Raw genomic sequence first — 17,023 nt, 5'->3', positions numbered from 1 at the left:
CCTCTGATTTTTGTAATGGATTTTCTGCTTTATTTGCCACATTTTCCTTGAATGCATGAAATTTCAATCTTGGGAATAGAAAAGACTGAGGGGTAGCAAAAAGCTTTGTAATGTTCATTGACACACAGGATATAAACTCTTCTGGAGTGACTGAGGCCAATTAAATATATTGACACGCAAAGTATTAGATGTACATTGCATGAAATAGCTTATTGAAAACAAAGTAGGTTCACATGTGCTTGAAAAGCTTCCTTTTGCTGATCTCCACTCTAAGAGTGGGGAAACGCACATCACATACGAAGCGATGTCTGATTTATGGGCACCACAAAAGACAAATAAAACATGGTATTTCAAAGTGTATTTTGAGTTGTGCTTCCAGAAGTGAAGTCATGTATGGCATGTGTTAAAAAGCGTGCCTTCAAGTTTGTTTATTCATTACACCATTAATTTATTTTGCTTTTGCCAACTCTGAACCAGCTTGAAACAATTATTTCAATTTTTCTTGAAAAAAAATGCTGGCTACACCAGAGTTTTTGCAGTTGCACCCATGACATTTATAATAAAGCTTGTACATTTTCTTTCTTAAATCACATGCATCACACACACCTTTCATCTTTATGGAGCATTATCGGGGTCAAAATTAAATATTTAATTCTTAAATTAATTAGTCAATCATTAAATACATACATATACAACACAGCAAGAGGAAAACAAAAACTATTCCATGATTTTTTTGATGATTTGTTCTATGCTTTAATTTCAGACCATTGAGACATTAAACTGCATAAATTACAAAACAAAATGGAAATATTGAGGTGTTCTAAATCCTTTGACATACATAGTGTACATACATATATAAATATATACTGATACATATACAAGTTTATATATATATATATATACACTCACCTAAAGGATTATTAGGAACACCTGTTCAATTTCTCATTAATGCAATTATCTAACCAACCAATCACATGGCAGTTGCTTCAATGCATTTAGGGGTGTGGTCCTGGTCAAGACAATCTCCTGAACTCCAAACTGAATGTCTGAATGGGAAAGAAAGGTGATTTAAGCAATTTTGAGCGTGGCATGGTTGTTGGTGCCAGACGGGCCGGTCTGAGTATTTCACAATCTGCTCAGTTACTGGGATTTTCACGCACAACCATTTCTAGGGTTTACAAAGAATGGTGTGAAAAGGGAAAAACATCCAGTATGCGGCAGTCCTGTGGGCGAAAATGCCTTGTTGATGCTAGAGGTCAGAGGAGAATGGGCCGACTGATTCAAGCTGATAGAAGAGCAACTTTGACTGAAATAACCACTCGTTACAACCGAGGTATGCAGCAAAGCATTTGTGAAGCCACAACACGTACAACCTTGAGGCGGATGGGCTACAACAGCAGAAGACCCCACCGGGTACCACTCATCTCCACTACAAATAGGAAAAAAGAGGCTACAATTTGCACAAGCTCACCAAAATTGGACAGTTGAAGCCTGGAAAAATGTTGCCTGGTCTGATGAGTCTCGATTTCTGTTGAGACATTCAGAAGGTATAGTCAGAATTTGGCGTAAACAGAATGAGAACATGGATCCATCATGCCTTGTTACCACTGTGCAGGCTGGTGGTGGTGGTGTAATGGTGTGGGGGATGTTTTCTTGGCACACTTTAGGCCCCTTAGTGCCAATTGGGCATCGTTTAAATGCCACGGCCTACCTGAGCATTGTTTCTGACCATGTCCATCCCTTTATGACCACCATGTACCCATCCTCTGATGGCTACTTCCAGCAGGATAATGCACCATGTCACAAAGGTCGAATCATTTCAAATTGGTTTCTTGAACATGACAATGAGTTCACTGTACTAAACTGGCCCCCACAGTCACCAGATCTCAACCCAATAGAGCATCTTTGGGATGTGGTGGAACGGGAGCTTCGTGCCCTGGATGTGCATCCCACAAATCTCCATCAACTGCAAGATGCTATCCTATCAATATGGGCCAACATTTCTAAAGAATGCTTTCAGCACCTTGTTGAATCAATGCCACGTAGAATTAAGGCAGTTCTGAAGGCGAAAGGGGGTCAAACACAGTATTAGTATGGTGTTCCTAATAATCCTTTAGGAGAGTGTATATGTATATATACATACATACAATACTGTGCAAAAGTTTTAGGCAGGTGTGAAAGTGCTGTAAAGTAAGAATGCTTTCAAAATTAGACGTTAATAGATAAATAAATTTTGACTCATCAGTCCAGAGCACCTGCTGCCATTTTTCTGCACCCCAGTTCCTGTGTTTTCGTGCACAGTTGAGTTACTTGGCCTTGTTGCCACGTCGCAGGTATGGCTTTTTGTCAACCATGAAGGCCACTTCTGACCAGGCTTCTCCGGACAGTAGTTGGGTGTACAGGGTCCCACTGTTTTCTGCCAATTCTGAGCAGATGGCACTGCTGGACATCTTCCAATTGGGAAGGGAAGTAAGCATGATGTGTCTTTCATCTGCTGCAGTAAGTTTCCTTGGCCGACCGCTGCGTCTACAGTCCTCAACGTAGCCCGTTTCTTTCTGCTTCTTCAAAAGAGCTTGGACAGCACATCTGGAAACCCCTGTCTGCCTTGAAATGTCTGTCTGGGAGAGACCTTGCTGATGCAGTATAACCACCTTGTGTCTTGTTGCTGTTCTCAGTCTTGCCATGGTGTAAGACTTTTGACAGTAAACTGTCTTCAGCAGCCTCACCTTGTTAGCTGAGTTTGGCTGTTCCTCACCCAGTTTTATTCCTCCTACACAGCTGTTTCTGTTTCAGTTAATGATTGTGTTTCAACTTACATATTGAATTGATGATCATTAGCACTTGTTTGGTATAATTGTTTAATCATACACATGACTATATGCCTACAAAATCCCTGACTGTGTGCAAGTGTACCTAGAAGAATTGATGCCGTTTGAAGGCAAAGGGTGGTCACACCAAATATGGATTTGATGTAGATTTTTCTTCTGTTCACTAATTGATAAATATAATCTATTAACATGTCTATTTTTGAAAGCATTCTTATTTTACAGCATTTTTCCATTCCTGCCTCAAACGTTTGCACAGTACTGTGTATATTTATGTATGTATATGTTTGTATACTGTATATGCATTTGTACAGTGGTAAGAAATAGTATGTGAACCCTTTGGAATTACCTGGCTTTTTGCATAAATTGCTCATAAAATGTGATCTGAGTCACAACAATAGATAAACACAGTCTGCTTAAAATAATAACACACAAACAATTATATGTTTTCATGTCTTGATTAAACACACAGTGTAAACATTCACAGTGCAAGGTGGAAAAGGTATGTGAATCCTTGGATTTAAAAACTGGTTGACCCTCTTTTGGCAGCAATAACCTCAACCAAACGTTTCCTGTATTTGCAGATTTTGGACCATTCCTCTTTACAAAACTGTTTCAGTTCAGCAATATTCTTGGGCTGTCTGGTGTGAATCGCTCTCTTGAGGTCATGCCACAGCATCTCAATCGGGTTGAGGTCAGGACTCTGACTGGGCCACTCCAGAAGGTGTATTTTCTTCTGTTGAAACTATTGTTGTTGATTTACTTCTGTGCTTAGGGTTGTTGTCCTGTTGCATCACCTAACTTCTGTTGAACTACAACTGGCGGACAGATGGCCTTACATTCTCCTGAAAAATGTCTTGATAAACTTGGGAATTCATTTTTCCTTCAATGATAGCAACCTGTCCAGGCCCTGAGGCAGCAAAGCAGCCCCAAACCATGATGACCCCTCCACCATACTTCACAGTTGGGAAGAGGTTTTGATGTTGGTGTGCTGTGCCTTTTTTCCTCCACATAGTGTTGTGTGTTCCTTAAAAACAACTCAACTTTAGTTTCATCTGACCACAGAATATTTTGCCAGTAGTGCTGTGGAACATCCAGGTGCTCTTTTGCAAACTTCAGATGTGCAGCAATGGTTTTTTTGGACAGCAGTGGCTTCCTCCGTGGTGTCCTCCCATGAACTCCATTCTTGTTTAGTGTTTTACGTATCGTAGACCCGTCAACAGAGATGTTAGCATGTTCCAGAGATTTCTGTAAGTCTTCAGCTAACACTCTAGGATTCTTCTTAACCTCACTGAGCATTCATTCTGCGCTGTGCTCTTGCAGTCATCTTTCCAGGATGGCCACTCCTAGGGAGAGTAGCAACAGTGCTGAACTTTCTCCATTTATAGACAATTTGTCTTACCATGGACTGATGAACATCAAGGCTTTTAGAGATACTTCTGTAACCTTTCCAGCTTTATGCAAGTCAACAATTCTTAATCTTAGGTCATAAGAACATAAGAACATAAGAAAGTTTACAAACGAGAGGAGGCCATTCGACCCATCATGCTTGTTTGGCATCTATCGTGATCCACAGACCCTATTCAGTCTATTTTTAAGTGTTCGCAAATGTTCAGCTTCAACCACATCGCTGTGGAGTTTGTTCTAGATTGTGACGACTCTCTGTGTGAAGAAGTGTCTCCTGTTCTCTGTCTTGAATGCCTTGAAGCCCAATTTCCATTTGTGTCTCCGGGTGCGCGTGTCCCTGCTGATCTGGAAAAGCTCCTCTGGTTTGATGTGGTCGATGCCTTTCATGATTTTGAAGACTTGGATCAAGTCCCCATGTAGTCACCTCTGTTCCAGGGTGAAAAGGTTCAGTTCCTCAGTCTCTCAGTAAGACATTCCCTTCAGACCTGGAATAAGTCTGGTTGCTCTCCTCTGAACTGCCTCTAGAGCAGCGATATCTTTCTTGAAGTGTGGAGCCCAGAACTGCACACAGTATCCAGATGAGCTCTAACTAGTGCATTGTACAGTCTGAACATCACTGCCCTTGTTCTCAATGCTACACTTTTGACAATATACCCTAACACTCTGTTTGCCTTTTTTTATTGCTTCCCCACATTGTTTGAATGGGGAAAGTGAGGAGTCCACATGCGATACTTCATCCAGTTCTGTTCCTCCCATAGTGTAATTATAGTGGACATTTTTGTTACCTGCATGTAATACCCTGCACTTGTCCGCATTGAAATTCAATTTGAGGATCAGTCTTTGGTGTGGAACCTTATCAAAAGCTTTTTGAAAATCTAAGTATATCATATCATATGCTTTCATGTGATCTACAGAAAGAACTCTAATAAATTAGTAAGACATGATCTGCCTCGTCTAAACCCATGTTGACTATCTCCAAGAATAAGGTTTCCATTAAGATGCTCCTCTATTTCTGTCTAATATTTTTTTCCCAACATTTTACAGGTGAGACTGATTGGTCTGTAATTTCCTGTCTCAGTTTTGTCCCCTTTCTTGTGGATTGGTATGACATTTGCTGTCTTCCAGTCAGTGGGCACATCCCCTGTTCTAAGTGTCATCTGGAATAATTGAGTTAGCGGCCTATAAATAATTTCCCTCATTTCTTTAAGTTCTGTTGGAAATGTACCATCTGGCCCAGGTGATTTGTTTGATTTTAATTCTGCTAGTCCCTTTAGTACCTCCTCCTCATTTATCCCGATCTCTCTTAGGGTTTGACTGGACTGATTGTTAACCTGTGGCATGTCATCTATTTTTTCTTTTGTAAAAACCTGTGAAATACTCATTTAGAACATTTGCCACATCTTGTTAGTTTTCCAAGATACTTCAATTTTTGCCGTTTATCTGTTTCACTTCCTCCTTTATTGACCTCTTGCTGTCAAAAAAAGCTGAAAAAAGCTCTTTGCATTGGTTTTAGCTCTAAGAGCTATGTTTCTTTCTATTTCCCTCTTTGCTTTCCTGATCCCTTCCTTAAGATCCCTTTTGTTCGAGGCATGGTTCATATCAGGCAGTGTTTCTTGAGAGTAGCAAACTCAATATGTGTGAGTGTTGTTTATAGGGCAGGGAGCTCTAACCAACACCTCCAATCTCGTTTCATTGATCGGACTCCAGGTTAGCTGACTCCTGACTCCAATTAGCTTTTGGAGAAGTCATTAGCTTAGGGGTTCACATACTAACTCCACCCTGCAATGTGAATGTTTAAATGATGTATTCAATATAGACAAGAAAAATACAATGATTTGTGTTATTATTTTAAGCAAACTGTGTTTGTCTATTGTTGTGACTTAGATGAAGATCAGATAATATTTTATGACCAATTTATGTAGAAATCCAGTTAATTTCAAAGGGTTCACATATTTTTTCTTGCCACTGTGTGTGTATTTATATATATGTGTGTGTGTGTTTGTATACAGCACTGGCACAAAAATTAAGAGACCACTGCAAAATGATCAGTTTCTCTGGTTTTACTATGTATAGGTATGTGTTTGGGTAAATTGAACATTTCTGTTTTATTCTATAAACTACTGACAACATTTCTCCCAAATTCCAAATAAATATATGAATGGAATGGAATGGTTGCCATACATGTAGAGATGCTGATTTAAGAAAAACTTGCAGTGGTCTCTTAATTTTTTCCAGAGCTGTATGTGTGTGTGTGTGTGTATATATATATATATATATATATATATATATATATATATATATTACACACACACACACAGCTCTGGAAAAAATTGAGACCACTGCAATTTATATATATACACACACACATATACACACACACACGTTTAAATATGTATATATTTATCTATGTAAGTGTATAAATGTATTTGTGTTATATATATGTATATTATTATTATTATTATTATTTTTATTTCTTGGCAGACGCCCTTATCCAGGGCGACTTACAACATAAGTGCAAAAAGTACCATATATGCATATTTAAGTTTGAGAATCAATGTATATATGTATGTATGGGTATGTATACATGTATGTTTAGATATGTATATAAATAGATGTATATTACAGCACCTCCTACAAGTGATTTGGGTAAAAACTGGTGCCTCATGAAGGTTAAAACTCACCCCCTCAATAGATTGACAGCCCTTAAAGTTCGGTCTAATGAAATTGAAAGACCACTTTGCAAACAGCAAAATATATTACAGAATTAATTTATTAATTGAGGATTTATTTAATGAATTGACTAATCAATTTAAGAATTTAAAAATAATTTTGACCCTTTAAATGCTCCATACATCTTTCTAGTAGTTGTAATTTATGCCCTAAAAGGGAGATTGTATTACTATAGAAGGCCACAAGGGGGCCTCATACATACTGTAGCATATAACTTTTATATACCAAAATCTCTACATCAAACAAATAAGCAAACACTCTGGTCTGAAGTTTTATTATCCAGTTTTGCAAATATTCAGTTCTACTCCTACCAGCAGCACCCGTCCTGAATTTCAATACAAATGCTTTTATTAGACGGCAGTGTTTAAAACCATCACCCCGAGTCCTACTGAAATGAAAACCGGAAAGTATCCCAAAACCTACACATGCATTTATTCGATGCTGCTTCTTGGCAGATGTGACGCCACCAATTACAGACAAAGACAAGTTTGAGCTATGAGAAATGTTTATTAAATTTGTATAAAACAAAACAAAACAAAAAAAATAGCCACAAAAAAGAGCAGGTGTAAGGTGAAATCATAGTCTGAACAATAAATGACTTCAGTTACAGTACTACACATCAGGGGGGAGGGGGAATAAAATCACAAAACAAAACCAGCTTCAATTATTAGCACACAATGCTTTGAAGGCACAGCACTTAAAATTCAATCATTTGAGATAAATGGCTTTTCTAGTAAGGCATTTGTGTGAAGGCAAAGTAACTAGGAATGTGTAATTAATTCACTGAATAAAGTGAAACATTCATTATAATAGGACACACTGTACTGTTTCATTGGGAATCTAACAATGCTAAAAATGTAACCGTCTTATTATCTGTACTTTGCTCTAACTGCAGAGCAGGAGGTATTCCGACAAACATATAATTACTTCTATTGCATTACACAGATTTGCATATATATGCTCATTTACACGAAGACATCCTGTAGCGAGTTTGATATACAGCATCTCCGAAAAGTATGCAGCATCTTTTGCATAACTAAGGAATAAGCTCAGTTATCAGCATCTCATCTCGCCACAACATACACTTTGAACTTGTGTATTTATTCATTCAAATAAATACTAAAAAGCGAGTACGATTTCAATTGCGTAGCTCTTTGGTCTAAACCAGTGTGTACGTGGCGCTGACGACCTGTGAGAGTATTCAGGTGACTGTAGGCTCAGTACGGAACTGGAGATCCCAGCTATGATCCGTGCTTCTTCTCTTGTAGCAAACCAAAAACTCTGTAGCATCACGTAAGCTTTTTCTACACAACATTAGAAGATAGAATTTGTTATTTTCCTGGCTCACATCCCTACCATTCACTAGTTATCCATTACAGCCGTTTTCTAGAAGTAAAAGCAGTTGCATTCATTTCCACAGACCTTTTACCAATCCATTTCGAATGCCCTAAAATACCAGCAAATCGTGGACTTAATTCCATTCAGTGACTTCAAAACAGAAAATACAGGACTGTCCAGCTTGAAACATGACATGAAATGGTAAAACCTTATAGAAATGCATCTTGCATTGGAAATCCAGTGCCACGGGCCTCTGCATTCAGAGAGCCATTGAGGTTTCAGCAGATTCAAGATTTAATTAGAGCCTCTGTTACACAGTGTGGAGTACTATATCCAATCAGATAGTGGTTACACCTATAACATGCTAAATGAAGATGTATTATCATCATCATCATCATCTTTTGAATGCAGTAACTTTTCTTTGAAATCAGCTGGTAAACCAGCACTTATTTTGGTTTAAGCAGTTAACAATCATACTAAAAGGGAAAAAAAAGTCTCCCCATTATTGATTTTTGATTGATTTCATACCAGATAAAGAGACCCTAAAAAGAAGGGTTGTTTTAAGTCCTAAAATATGATCTGAAATATTTTCTTTTTTTATTTTTTTGCAGTAAAATCAAAGGAAAAAGCTGGATTTTACTACATAATACCAATTAGGAACTCCTGAACAAATCTCTGTGGCGAACCCAGCTGGTGTACAGGGTGGATATTCAGTACAGCATTTTCAAAGACAACGAAGCACTTGCAATGCAATGAAATGATCGAGCCGCTGAAAGAGAACTGTTCCTTTGTGAGCAGAAGCAGCCAGTGGAAACCATGTGTTTGAATACTCGTGAAACTCATCAGCCACTGGGCTCCTGGCCTTGTCAGTGAATGTCATATTACAGCGTCTATAACATCTAATACCATTGTCTCCTTGTCTTTCTTTAAACAGAGGCTTTTACCGGTCTATTTTTCTGCAAAATGAATACCTTCCTTCCCAATATTACGGCTCAACTTGAGGTAATAGGATGAACGAATCTAAAGAAAACAACTAAATTAGTTATTTTAAAGAAAAAATGTAAATAAAAAAGAAAAATAAACGAAGTGTTTACTAAATCGAATGCTTGAAACCAGTCAAGCAATATTAGTGTTACAAAAACCCGAAACAAATAGAAACATTAAAATATTGCATCATACAAAGAAGATTAAAGCACCTTGTTAACAAACAGTGTACTTACTGACTTTTTAGTGTTATACACATAGATGGTTAAGACACATATCTACAATATAATGTGGGGGATTATCTTTAATTGCAGCTAACACAGATGGCACTGGGATGCAATTAATAAACCAAATGCAAAAATATCCTGTTTCTATTTTCTATCACACAGAAGATGACGATTAGAGCAGGGTAGATTTGTTAAACAGCAATTTTCTCATTAATATCAACACGTGACTGATCAAAGGGAAGGAGGCTATATAACTGAAGAATGGAAGAAAAAAAAATCAAGTATGCATGTAATTATCCATAGAGTTAAAAGAGGTTTTTGTTTAGTTATTTTAAAGAGGTCTCACTGCAAACTAGCCTTGCAAAATAGCAGTTAAACAACTTGTTGTTACAGCTAAATACAGTATACTGTTTAATAGCATACTTCACATCTTAAGAGAAGGTCACAGTGAATGAACCCTGAACTGTTGACAGATGCATTGAAAAGTGCACAATGGTGCAGCGTTTCCCAACCCCTGACAGCTCAAGGCACACCTACTTAATACAATTTTGCGTGGCACACCAGCCCCTCCTGCCCACTCTCCCCTTGAAAATAAAACCCACATTTCAGTGAGAAACCTCAGCTTGTCTTCAACACAAACTCATTTGTTTCTGGTACAAACGTTAAAATTCTTGCATAACGTTTATTATATTATTAATTTAGTTTTTCTTACGTGTGACTTTCGCGTGTCCAAAAATACTGTGGCATGCCTGCCCGATGGGACACCAATGTGCCGTGGCACACTGGTTGAAAAATACTGCTCTATTGCACAGCCTCTGCACTGAGTTGGCAGTGCCGGTTGTAAAGTCCCTCTCATTGCCTTGCTTTACAGCTTTGTGTTCCACTCGGCTGTCAAATCTCTACCCACCATTTGGTATTATTTAAAACTAGTATACACTTATGTGGATAACTTTGCTTCTATGCATATATTTGAGCTCAGAGCATTTGAACGTTAATCTGAGAGGAGATAGCTTGGACGACATGAGACGACAGACGTATATATACGTATATATATCTAATTTAGCTTGTTACTACATATTAAAAAATTACGTAATAGCCTTGAGTAATGTATGGCACAAAAGGTGAAAAACAAGAGCTTTAATTGTTTTGATAGGACCACGGGTTGTATACGGCAACTGGAATAACTTCTCCAGTTCTAAGTAACACTTATTTACAGAAAACAGGATCCAATAAAGCCTGCTTATAGGGCTGTTTCTTTGCACTTTTGCTAACACATGCGGTTTCCTGCAAACTTGAAACAAATGGAATGTAATAAAATGCCACTATTAAGGTACCACCTTTAAATTAAAAAAGCTAATTAAATATAAAGTAAAATAGCCTTGTGTTCGATATCTATTGTTTCTTCGCCAAATAATTGGAAGGGATCCAGCCCTCTGGCATCGGACCGTTGTTAACATCCTTACAAAACCACCAGCCACTGCTGTTCTTCTCCAGCACCTCAAACACGGCCCCCTCTTTAAACCCCGCGGTCTGGTCGTCCCCTTCGAAGTCTGCGATGGCGATATAAAACTCCTGCTTGGACACGCCGTCCTTGATCAGAGGGGGCAGCTTCTCTTTGGGCGGCTCAGGTTTCTCCATCTTGTTGAAGGGCTTTGGTCCTGGAGCTGCTTTGGGTTTGGGTTCCTCCTTGGCAGGCGGCGGCACCAGAGCCTTGGGTTTGGGGGGAACGGGCCGGTTCTGTAGAGGGGGGGGTTTATGCTCTGGCAGCTCCTTCAGCGGGGCTTTAGTTTCTGTTGGGCTGGAAGGACCGGAGCCCTTTTTCGGAGGGGGAGGTCTTCTCGGTGGCACAGCGGGCCTCAGTGGGGAATCTTTCGGAGCAGACGCGGGAGGTTTCGCATTCTCTGCTTCACACTGGCCGTGGCCATTTTGCTGCTTGGGTGGCACTCTCTGATCCTCGCTGCCCTTGCCATTGTTCAGGGCCTCATGCTGAAATCCTTCGTTTGCCACACCATTGTCTCCTGCTTTGGACGGGCGCAGCCGGCTCCTCAGATTGGTGATGTCGACCTTGCTTTCACTCTGGGCCTCGACTCTGGGTGCAGGGGTGGGTTTGGGTCGAACCAGAGGTTTGGGCTTAACAAACAGCCCCTGACTGGCAGCTTCAGGTTTGTCTTCGCTGGGCTCTGGCTTGACCTTGCCAGGCTTAGCAATGGGCTTCAGGTTGAACTTTTTCACCTCTTTGGCGGAGATCTTGTGTCCGCACTCCAGGCCCATCTCGTTCCGGAGGTGTAGAACTTTGTTCTTCTCCTCTTTTTTCGGCTCAGGGCTCTTGTCTGGCTTGAAGGGAGCTGCCTTGGGTGGGATGAGGGGCAGAATCACCCCGGGGGCGGGCGGCTTTGGAGGCAGGCCTTTGGACATGTCGAGCCTTGGTTTCTCTGAAGTATCGGTCTCTAAGCTCTTGTTAATGGATTCTCTCCTCGGTGGCAAAGCAGGCTTTTCTTCAGCGGAGGGGCAAGATGGTTCAGGAGGTAGAGGCCCTGAAAAGGAGTTCGGGACAAAGGCCTTATTGTCAAAGGAGATGTTCTTCCCTGCGTCCTTCACCTTCCAGTCCTTCAGCTTGGGCCGAGCCGCAGTGTCGCTACTCGTGGGAGGCTCATCCGGCAGAGGTCTGGGGGGCCGAGGGGCATCTTCCGGGCCCGAACTGCCCGTGGCACCATCTTCCATCCTGAGCTGGGCCATTTCATGAGGCAGAGGTGCCAAAAAGTTTGGCCTGGATGCACTGCTGGTTTTCTTGTATTTGTCTATGAATGTGACTGGAGCCCAGCCTTCTTTCTCGTCTATCTGAATGTACCACCAACCACTGGAGTTCTTCTCGATCACCTGAGCAAACAAACAAAACAAACTTATTATCTGATCACTATGGAATGCCCTTCATGGGCACTGTAGTTAATTTAGCTGAAGCTTGTGAAAGCGGTTCTTTAAAAATGTTGGAATAAATCACCACTATATTTTTTCTTTGGTAGATTTAATTATTAATAATAATAACAATAACACTAAGATCAGGGCAATGTGAAACCCCTGGAGCAGCACAAAAGATTGATTGCTTCTCTATGTTCTTTTGGACATGCATGTTGTAGCAGCAGCAGGTCCACTTCCCTGTGTGACACTCTCTCACCTCCACTTTCATCCCAGCCTGGAAGCTGATGCCATCGGGGATGGTGGTCTGGAAATCGGCGATGGTGTAGTACTCCTCTTCCACTTGAGGGGGAGTAGGTGGCTTGGGCAGGTTCAGTCCCCGGGGCTGGGATTGGATGGCAAAGAATGTGCAAGATAAGACGAGAGAAAACAAAAACAAGCACAGAAGTCAGGAGGTGCCTTTCGTTTTAATTTTTCTGAAGGTGGAGTTCGGGATATATACAGTAGGGGGCAAACAAGTGCAAGACGAAGACACAGTGGGTGATATGAAGGCAATGAGAAGCCTGATTGATCTACTGAAATTCACTGAGGGTGACAAAAAACGTCGGTATACAACTAGGATGAACTTACGATGGTGAGGTCTCGGCGTGGGGGGGGCCTCTGCCTCATATCAGAAGACTCTGCATTGAGACAAGAGAGAAAAAAAAGAATCACTAGTAGGAACTACTGACATAACTTATTATGAACGTTCAGCCCAAGCAGTGCTATTTGGCACATTGTAAGGACCCTGTTTAACTTTCCTCAGAAGAAGTCTCAATAGGGCTGCCAAACACCAAGATGGCAACAATTTTAGTAAGTGAACGCTCTCTGGGAAAACAAGAACATGGCATCTGCCTTTCATTCCAGCTCCCCCAATAACACAAAATAAAATAAACCTCAGAGGGAGCACTAGCTCCAGAAAGCGGTGCACTTACTGCGCTTCGTGTCCGGGAAGGGCGAGAAGCGACTCTCCTTGGCTGCGTTCTGCTGTTTGGAGAAGCCATCGAGATCTGTGGAGCTGGAGTGGCCCGCTGCCCCGGCAGCCAGTTTCTGAGACAAAATATCAGCCTTCTTCAGGTACGACGCAGGGGCCCAGCCTTCCTGTCCTTGGTACCTGCAATGTTAACATTCAGTGGATGCCAGGAGATTGGGAAAGCTCCATGGAGGCTAAGAAAACAGAGCTCAGAAGCAGAGGGCAACTTTGTAGGAGTTTTACCTGATTTTCCACCAGCCCTCCAGGTTCTTCTGGATGACCTCGACCGTCCCGCCCCTCTCCAAACTGATCTCATCTTTATCCCTGGCTGCGTAGGGGTAGATGACTGTGTACTTCTCCTCTGAGGGCAGACAAATATAAAAAGCCAAGGAGAAGAATAAGAAGCTTCCTTAGTATTTATTTTTTTATAATCATAGTTTAAACATTCCAGTAAAAGAATACAAAATAATTGAATTATGAAAAAGGTGGATGTTCAGAACAACATCTAAAACCTTAAGGTAAACAATTAACAGAACCTTTATTGTAATTATGTAATAAAATCTAAAAGCACGGATAATGAAAATAACCTAAATAAATAACAGGAGTATTTCAGGAGATGGTGTTTAAAAATGACTAAGATCAAACGTTAAATATTGCCAAGACCTACCCTATACATTTCATGAAAAACAAGAGGTTTTAAACAAGAGGAAGATTTTAACAAAGCCAGACACTTATCAAAGGAACCAAGTTGAGCTGACTCCAGCTATAGACAGCTTTTGTAAAGAATGGCTCCTTTAAATTTTCTGACCTAACTTTTCTTCATTTCCATGTATGATGACTTCTAATTTCCATAGATTAATCACAGTGGAACATAAACTGCAACGAATGATTGACAAGGTAAACGTACAACTCGGCAAACTGGGCCTCTTCTCCCACTTGTTGTACAACTGTTTTTTCAGATGGTCCTCCTATTTTAGGAGCCCGCGAAACGGAATTTGATGAAGTGAAGTTCAAATCAATTATTTATTCTTTAAATCCCATCACTGTCCACCCACATTTAGAGTGAGGAGGCAACGAGGTGTGGTTGTCTATTCTCTCTCAACAGTCAGCTTTCCACTGCTCCTTCTTTCCCTTTCCTGATAATTAGTCTAATATCCAACAAATACAAAATACTGTACGGTACATTGATCTTGTGGCAGAAACATCCCATTACTCTCTTGGCCCTTGATTGCGGTTATTAGACAATGGAAACCGAAAATAAAGAGAAGGTTGGTCTCAAAATCCCCAAACAGCACTGGAGGATAGTCTCTCAGCTCGTCTGGAACGACACTGCCAAAGGCGATCAGGCCCCTCCACCTCAATATATATGGGTGTGGAGTTTGGCAAGAGGGAGTCTCAATTCCTCAATATGATGATTAACAACATGTGCCGTCCCTCCGATCTACCATCACTGGTTTCTAGCCAGTGTGTGTCCCCTCCCTAATTTACCATTTTGGAATGGGTTTTGTAATTATAATTATTTTGAATCTGGGCAGAGCTGTGTGGAGCTGGAAATTGTGAAACAAACATGCAACAGCTGACTAACAAAAACCTTTCTAAACAGTTAAACAGTTAAGTTGGGAAAACCCTTTAGTACGCACAAATGAAAGCAGACACCTTACTTTGTACAATATAAATTGAAATGCATCAGCTTTCTAATGGATGTTTAGATTAAACAAACAAGCTACTTATTTCTTCCTTTACATCATATACGAATATTTTGATTCTGATTTCACAGAACTGTTTCATTAAAATTATATACTTTTTTGTAAGCATAAGACAACCATTAGGCTGAGGTCTTAAGCCACGGACCCCCAGAGATTTATTTTCTCCTGTAACAATCGGTCATCCTATAATTTTCCTATTCATGTGCCTAATGGTTTATTTCCACACCTTGCATTAATTGTTTCAATCTGGAAAGCGCTCTGTGGCTACCTTGTAAAGGGCGCTTAACCAAATTGAAAAAATTGATACATCAGGGGTAGGACTTCATGCTTGACAACATGCGTTAGTATCTGGATGCTCAAGATTGAATGTATTGCCATTATGGCCCAAGACATTGATCTCATGACAAAACATGCCCTACATGCGTCACAGTCAAACAATCACTGCATGCCACATGGTACTGCAAGCACAGCATACAGACACACAATAAATCAGTAACAATACACTCTCCACCTTGCCCATAGACTGTGCTGAACAGATCCCCTAACGTCCGCCGGCGGCCCACGTGCCTCGGTAAAGACCAATATCTCCGAGAGACTGTCGGCACAGTGGGCAGCAGGAAGCAAGCAGACAGGAAGTCAGAATCTAATTATTTGCTGACAGGAAAAGGCGATAATCCGCATAAAGAAATGGAAAATAATGTATCATCCATCACCTAGTACCCTCCCTGCCAATTTTTTTTGTGCCATTGTAAGATTTATGTTTCATTAATAAAAACTTTTTTCTTACATGAGAGTGTTGTAGGATATGAGGGAAGGTACAGGAATATTACAACCTTGTCTTCCTTTCTAACAAGTAACTTCTGGATTTTACAGCAGTCTGAGAATCATGTACAGTGAAACATTTAAAACAGACAAAACCAGACAAACAAATCCTATATAGAATTTTTTTTACTAATATACAAATAAGTACTATATGTTAAAGCATTTAATAACATTTAAAAACATTTGTTTTGTAGTCAATATAATTATTTTAGGTTTGTCATCTCAAATACAAATACATGACAACATGAGGTGACCCGGACACATCCTGCCATGTGAAGTGCAGGCAGGCAGCCTGGAGTCCTACCTTCCTCAGCTGGAAGGGAGAAGTCATCAGGGTCGTCCTGCGCTTCCAGACAGGTCGCTGGGACCCAACCCTGTGCGTCATCGGAGCTGACAAACCACCAGCCTGGGCAGAGCAGAGACAGCACTGAGAAAAGGGGCAACCATCCCTTCAAAAGCAGGGTTAGGGAGACCGAACGAGGGGTGGTCCATCGTGAAATTCATGAAAACACCAAAGGTTGCGTTGGATGTGCCGAGGGCTGACACGGCAATGCACTGGAAGTTGCGGCTCTCTGCCTCCCCCTCCAAGTAAACCCACTTTCAGCGCCACAATACAGTTACCCAGGTCGATGTACCCTGCTGTTACTAAAAAGTAAAGCTAGGACAATAAAACATCTTGTAGTTATATTAACTTATGATTTGCTTTAAAACAATTTCATTACACTGAAGATTTTCCCTGACAAACCCCACCAATTCTCCCACGTGACACCCTGAGTGGTAGACAGAAGCGCGTCCTCACCAGACTCGTTCTTCTCGATGACCTCCACCACCTGTCCCACATGTAAGCTGATCTCGGAGCTCTCCTGTTTCTCGTAGTCCGTGACAGCCACGTACTGATCTAAAAGCAGGGGGTCTGCGGAGGTAAAGTCTCCTGCTGGAGAAACACAAAACATACAAGGCCATCAGCCATGTCACACTCTCACTGGAGCGCTGCCCACCTCCTGCACAGAGGAGATGAGTGCAGAGGGAGAGAGAGGAGAAAAGATGATATTATTTCAT

General features: G+C 40.8%; 1 protein-coding gene across 3 annotated transcripts in view; it reads right to left on the bottom strand.

Moving 5' to 3' along the window:
* Positions 1-7,449: 7,449 nt before the first annotated feature.
* sh3pxd2b (SH3 and PX domains 2B) overlaps positions 7,450-17,023 on the bottom strand; it is a 47,441-nt gene continuing 37,867 nt past the window's right edge. For 2 of the 3 annotated variants that reach the window (XM_066717006.1, XM_066717007.1), the window contains 7 exons: positions 16,764-16,898; positions 16,269-16,370; positions 13,680-13,797; positions 13,399-13,577; positions 13,055-13,104; positions 12,684-12,809; positions 7,450-12,388 (listed from right to left, as the gene is read on the bottom strand). In XM_066717006.1, the coding sequence (XP_066573103.1) occupies positions 10,904-12,388; positions 12,684-12,809; positions 13,055-13,104; positions 13,399-13,577; positions 13,680-13,797; positions 16,269-16,370; positions 16,764-16,898 (2,195 nt within the window). In that variant the 3' untranslated portion in view covers positions 7,450-10,903. The remainder of the gene's footprint in view (positions 12,389-12,683; positions 12,810-13,054; positions 13,105-13,398; positions 13,578-13,679; positions 13,798-16,268; positions 16,371-16,763; positions 16,899-17,023) is intronic. The other variant, XM_066717008.1, reaches the window with a different exon arrangement.

This window comes from Amia ocellicauda, chromosome 11 (genome assembly GCF_036373705.1).
Source record: "Amia ocellicauda isolate fAmiCal2 chromosome 11, fAmiCal2.hap1, whole genome shotgun sequence".
Lineage (NCBI taxonomy): Eukaryota > Metazoa > Chordata > Actinopteri > Amiiformes > Amiidae > Amia > Amia ocellicauda.
This window is presented reverse-complemented; position numbering and strand designations above follow the sequence as displayed.